The sequence below is a fragment of the Octodon degus genome, unplaced genomic scaffold, assembly GCF_000260255.1.
Source record: "Octodon degus isolate 3935 unplaced genomic scaffold, OctDeg1.0 scaffold00431, whole genome shotgun sequence".
Classification (NCBI taxonomy): Eukaryota; Metazoa; Chordata; class Mammalia; order Rodentia; family Octodontidae; genus Octodon; species Octodon degus.
The window spans coordinates 394,650-399,838 of NW_004525007.1; the positions used below are offsets into that span (position 1 = coordinate 394,650).

A 5,189-nucleotide genomic window follows, 5' to 3' on the forward strand; every position below is an offset into this window, starting at 1 on the left:
CATATACTTAAGCATGACCTATGGACCAGTATGTGGTCTATTTTAGAAAATGACCCATGTGCAGCTGAGAAAAATGTGTATTCAGCTCTGTTTGGGTGGTACACTCTGTGTATGTCCTCCATGTCCATTTGTTTCAAGCTCTGGTTCAGTTCTGTTATTTCTTTGCTAATTTTTTCTGGTTGACCTATCTTTTTGCGATAAGTGGGTTTTAAGGTCTCCTGTTAAGATTGTAATATTAGATATTAAGTTTTTCAAGTCCATTAAGGTTTGTTTTATATAGTTTGGTGCTCCCATGTTTGGTGCATACATATTTATGAGTGTTATCTCTTCCTCTTGCATTTTCCCCTAACCAGAATATAGTGGCCTTCTTTATTTCACTTGATCATTGTTGGTTTGAAGTTGAGACTGTCTGAGAATAGGATTGCTATCCCTGCTTTTTTCTGAAGTGCTGTGGCACATAGTACTGTGTTCCATCCTTTGACTTTCAGCCTATGAATTTCTTTATGAATTAAATATTTTTCTTTTATAGCAGCATATTTTTGGATTTTATTTCCTAATCCACTCTGCCAGTCTAATTCTCTTAATTGGTGAATTGAATCTATTTAGATTGATGGATATAATTGAGATGTATTGACTTACAGCTGACCTGTTATTTACCTGTTGTTGTTTAGTCTTTTTTCTCCTGTGCTTAATTGTTTGCCCTATTTAGTTGGTTACTTCTGATCTCATTTATGGAGTTCTGATCATTTTGGTTCCTCCCAAGAACATCTTTAAGTAGCCTGTGTAGTGTTGGCTTTGTAATCATGAAATTCTTAATTGTTCTTTGTAATGGATGTATTTCACTTCTCCATCAAACTTAAGAGAGAGTTTTGCAAGTTATAGTTGGGCTGGAATTTGTTTTCATAGAGTACTTGTACTCTGATCCTTGCTCTTCTTGTCTTCATGGTTTGTGAAGAATAGTCAGCCATCATTCTGATGGGTTTTCCTTTGATTGTGATCTGCTTCTTTTCTCTAGTGGCTTTCAGTATATTATTCTTGTGTTGGATTTCTGGGTTCTTGACTATTATATGTCTCAGTGTGTTTTTAATTGGGTTTGAGTTACCTGAATATCAGCTTGTTTCCTCATATTTAGGAAGTTTTCTGCTATTACTTCTGCCCATATTTTTTAGTGTCATTTGTATTGACTCATTCTTTCTCATTGATGCCTATTAATCTCACATTGTTCATTTTTGCATCGTCTTGAAAGTGATGAATTATTTTGTCCTGCATCCTAGTTTGTGTTAAGAGATCTTTTCTTTCCTTTTCACTATCTGCACTAGCATCTTCAAAATCTGAAACTCTGTCTTCACTTTCACTCAAATAGTTTTGCAAGCTTGTGATTGAGATTTTAAGTTCTTCTGTATCTCTTTGACGCTGCTCCATGAGATCCATTTCTTCCTGTATTGTTCATTCAAGGAATCTATCATTTTTCTAATCTCATCTATTTTTTTATCGATGTCATCTTTAGAAGGAATTATTTATTGTTTTACTGCAGAATTTTTTTCAGATTATGTTTCCGCCCTATGTTTCTGTAGCTGATTCTTTACCTCAGATGCTATGAGTTTAGAGAATTCTTTTTTTTTTCTTCAGAAAATAATTCTGTTCTGAGGTCCTTTGTAACTTTCTGCTGTTACTTATTTACTTTCGACTCCATTAATTCATACATTTCAGCGGAGCTAGTGTTCTCTGCATTTGTTCTTGTTGGGCACTGGGTTTCCTCCATTTGTTTCTCATTTGGTTCTTTACTGCAGATGCTATTAATTCAGGGATTTCTTTTTTCATTTCCAATCTGAGTTCCTCTATACTTTCTACAGTTGTTTTGTTTATTTCAAAAGCTGTTGATTCATTGATATCAGCTGTGTGATTCCCAATTTGTTCTGTTAGTGTCCTCTGCACTAGTTATCTGTGGGCCTGGGGCCTGACCTGATACTGCATTTTGCTCCTTCTCATTTTGTATAGCACTGTCTTCTGACCTTTATTGTAGTGCTTTGGTGCAGGTTTTAACCTTAGCACCTACTGAAATTCAGTTTCAGATCTACAAAGTTTGAATTTATCCAGCTATGCGTGGTTTGGGTCTGGCTGCTTTGCTCAGCTCCTTCCTGCTGCTGCCCTTGGAAGTGATCCTATTGTGCCCCTCTGGCAAGTTGTTCTGCTCCTGTACTACCTGGGTGGTTCTGCCCCCTACTCCCTCTGCAGGGACTGCAGCTTCAGAGTTTTACCCTAGGCCTGTATGCCTGGACTGAGCTGAGCCTGAAGGGGACAAGGTGGAGTAGGGGAGAGAGGAAGTTCTCCCACATACTCACTGGGCCTGCGCTAGGGCTGGATCTGGGCATCCCAAGAATATGGCATAAATTCTCACTCACTGGGTGGCAGTGGGGGCGACTGAGTGGTGTGGGATCCCAAGGGGATGGAAGAGGGTCTTACCCATGCTGCACCTGGGCATGGACTGGAGAGTCCCCCTGGTACAGGGTAGCTGGAAATGTCCCATATACTCACTAGGCCTGGGCTAGGGCTGGATCTGGGGGTCCCGAGAACATGGCAGATGTTCTCACTTGACAGGTGTGGGGGGTGACTGGGGAGTGGGGGGGAATTCCAAGGGGGTGGAAGAGGTTCTCACCCATGATGCCCCTGGGCTTGGACTGGACTGGTCTCCTGGGTTTTTATTTTAGACAATAACAGCAAACATGTCTGTGCAGCTAAGCAGATATTAAATTGGGAATTTATATTAATTTAGCTCCCCTAAATTCTGTCTCATTTCCTCCTCTTGATATACCTGGGGTCTTCCAGGCAGACTCATTTACCCAGTTACCTGTTGTCCCTTTTGTAGATCAAGAGTAAAAAAGCAAGGACACTCCCATGGATCTGGATCCAGTAAAGTGTCTCAGGTTACTGGGTCTGGATCTACCAACTGTGAACTTGTCCAGATGTGCCTGGCTTTGGTTCACTTCTGTGATCAGCTTCTTCCTGATGCAACTTATAGAGGTGCACCTGCTGTGCAAGTCTAGCAAGATGTTCAGCTCCTGGATTAGCTGGGTGGGTCTTGCTCCTAGCCTCTCTGCAGGGAGTTCTGCTGCAAGATTCCACAGGAGGCTTGGTGCAGGGTCTGGGGTCTGGCTGGAGAGGGGTCTTGGGCACAGCAAGCAGGCAGATGGTCACACACACACACACACACACACAAGTCCTGGGGTCTGGCTGGGGAGAGGTCTTGGGCATGGAGAGCAGGCAGATGGACCCACACACATTACAGGTCTGGGGTCTATCTGGGGAAGGTTCTTGGGCATGGCGAGCAGCCTATTAATTTTAAAACATAGAATTTTATTGCTTTAAATTCATTTCTTTTTAAAAATATGCTTTTTTAAAAGAATTTCCAAGATCCAAACTCAAAAGATATTTGAGATCTGCAAAAATGACATATTTAGGTAAAATGTATAGCTTGTCAGGCTATGATGGCAATATCATGGTGTAATTTTTTCACAGGTAGTAGAAGAAAAGAAGAATAGGTTTCCTGATGCTACAAAATTTGGAGGATGGATTGTGGACAACTGTCCTCTTATAAAGGAACTATGGATGGTCTTAATTGAGAAAGGAATTGTACCAGATTTGGCAATCTATTTATCAGACACAGAAAACAATGGTTGGTAAATATTTATCAAGTAAATTTGAAACTGGAAATTTTATTATTGATAATATTTTTGGTAAAATATAGAATGGAAAACTCTATGCTGTCCTAAGGTATAAATACTTCTCCAGTAGCTCCTGTTGGACAGAAGAGGAAGGCCTGGTCCTGTGCTGTTTAGTTTAGCATTCTCTCAGGCTCAGGTATTGTTTTCTGGAACTGAGAGTGTATCTCCCCACCACAGTCAATTGTAGTAACTTCTTAATGAACAATGTGTAAAACTGAGGAAAATTAAGTTCCTTAAAGATATAAAATCCTAATTATTCTGTCACTTTGTCCCTTAAGGAAATTGATTTGAGATCAGAATTTCCTGGGGAAAAATACAATGTTCTGTCTCTTCATGTTATAATTATACCATATTAATATACTGTTTTGATAAAGATTAAGACAGTCTATTAAAATTTTAAGCAATTTAGATTCTTTTGATAAATATTTAATGGAAAATGTATTTAAAGATTGGCAGAATTAATTTTGTTCATAATTTCAAAAATATATTTCTAGATATAGCTGAAAAAATATTATTCTGTTTATATTTCAGGAAAATGCTTATTTAATAGAATATATTTACAAAATAAGTCTGAAATTGACTCTAAGATTTTAGAAAGACTCTTAAGTGAGCTACAAAATAAAAAGGAAGAAGCAGCAGCAAACTCAAGGTAAAATCTGCCTAGAATGGTAAAATAGATTAATGTATATTTTAGAATTGTTAAATATATAATTATTATACTTATGAAATACTTTTATTATCAAAAAGATAGTCTGTTTCTGAGGAGTGCATAGAGAAGTCCTGGTCTGTACTAGCAGAAGATGCACAGAGCAGAGGGTGACAGCACCTGGGAGTGGCACATTAGCCAGGGAGCTGACAGGAGTCTTCCAATACCCTTGTTGGTGAACATTATTTTAAAAATAATTTCATTGAAAAACAAATAGCAATGAGACAGTTTCAAATCCAATTACTAGCACAGTTTCAATAATTAATGCATTGCATATTGTTGTCTTAGTGGTTGTTCATTGTACAACATGCAGACATGATATACTGTTCATAGACACTATTAGAAAAAATCTCTATTTATTTATTGAATTAAGAGAATGCAGCTCTATATCTAGCCTATTTGAATATACAGATACCAAATGGTTGTTCATTTGTATCTCCCTTTTTTGTTTAGTTTTGTCAGAGAAGCTTATTTCATTGTCATTTAAATTTTTAAATATGTGAATTCAGCAAAATAATCCAATATAGTCCAGTAGTCCATAATAGTAGTGAGTTATCCATAGGACTGGCAATGGCAGAAGTTGTTAACTTGAGCCTTTTGCAGCTCAGCATATTACTATGGCTTTACTTTTTTTCCCCATAATTTTATTGAGAAACAAATAACAATGAGACAGTTTCAAACCAAATTGGTAGGACAGTTTCAATAATTAACACATTGCATACATTCTTCCTAGTGGTTAATTGCTGTACAAGATGAGGACA

General features: G+C 37.8%; 1 protein-coding gene across 1 annotated transcript in view; it reads left to right on the top strand.

The window, feature by feature from the left end:
• The window catches only part of Ak9 (adenylate kinase 9), a 244,663-nt gene that overhangs the window by 144,800 nt on the left and 94,674 nt on the right, over positions 1-5,189 (top strand). Inside the window, exons 17-18 of the mRNA XM_023708665.1 lie at positions 3,517-3,673; positions 4,254-4,371. Of these exons, the coding sequence (XP_023564433.1) occupies positions 3,517-3,673; positions 4,254-4,371 (275 nt within the window). The remainder of the gene's footprint in view (positions 1-3,516; positions 3,674-4,253; positions 4,372-5,189) is intronic.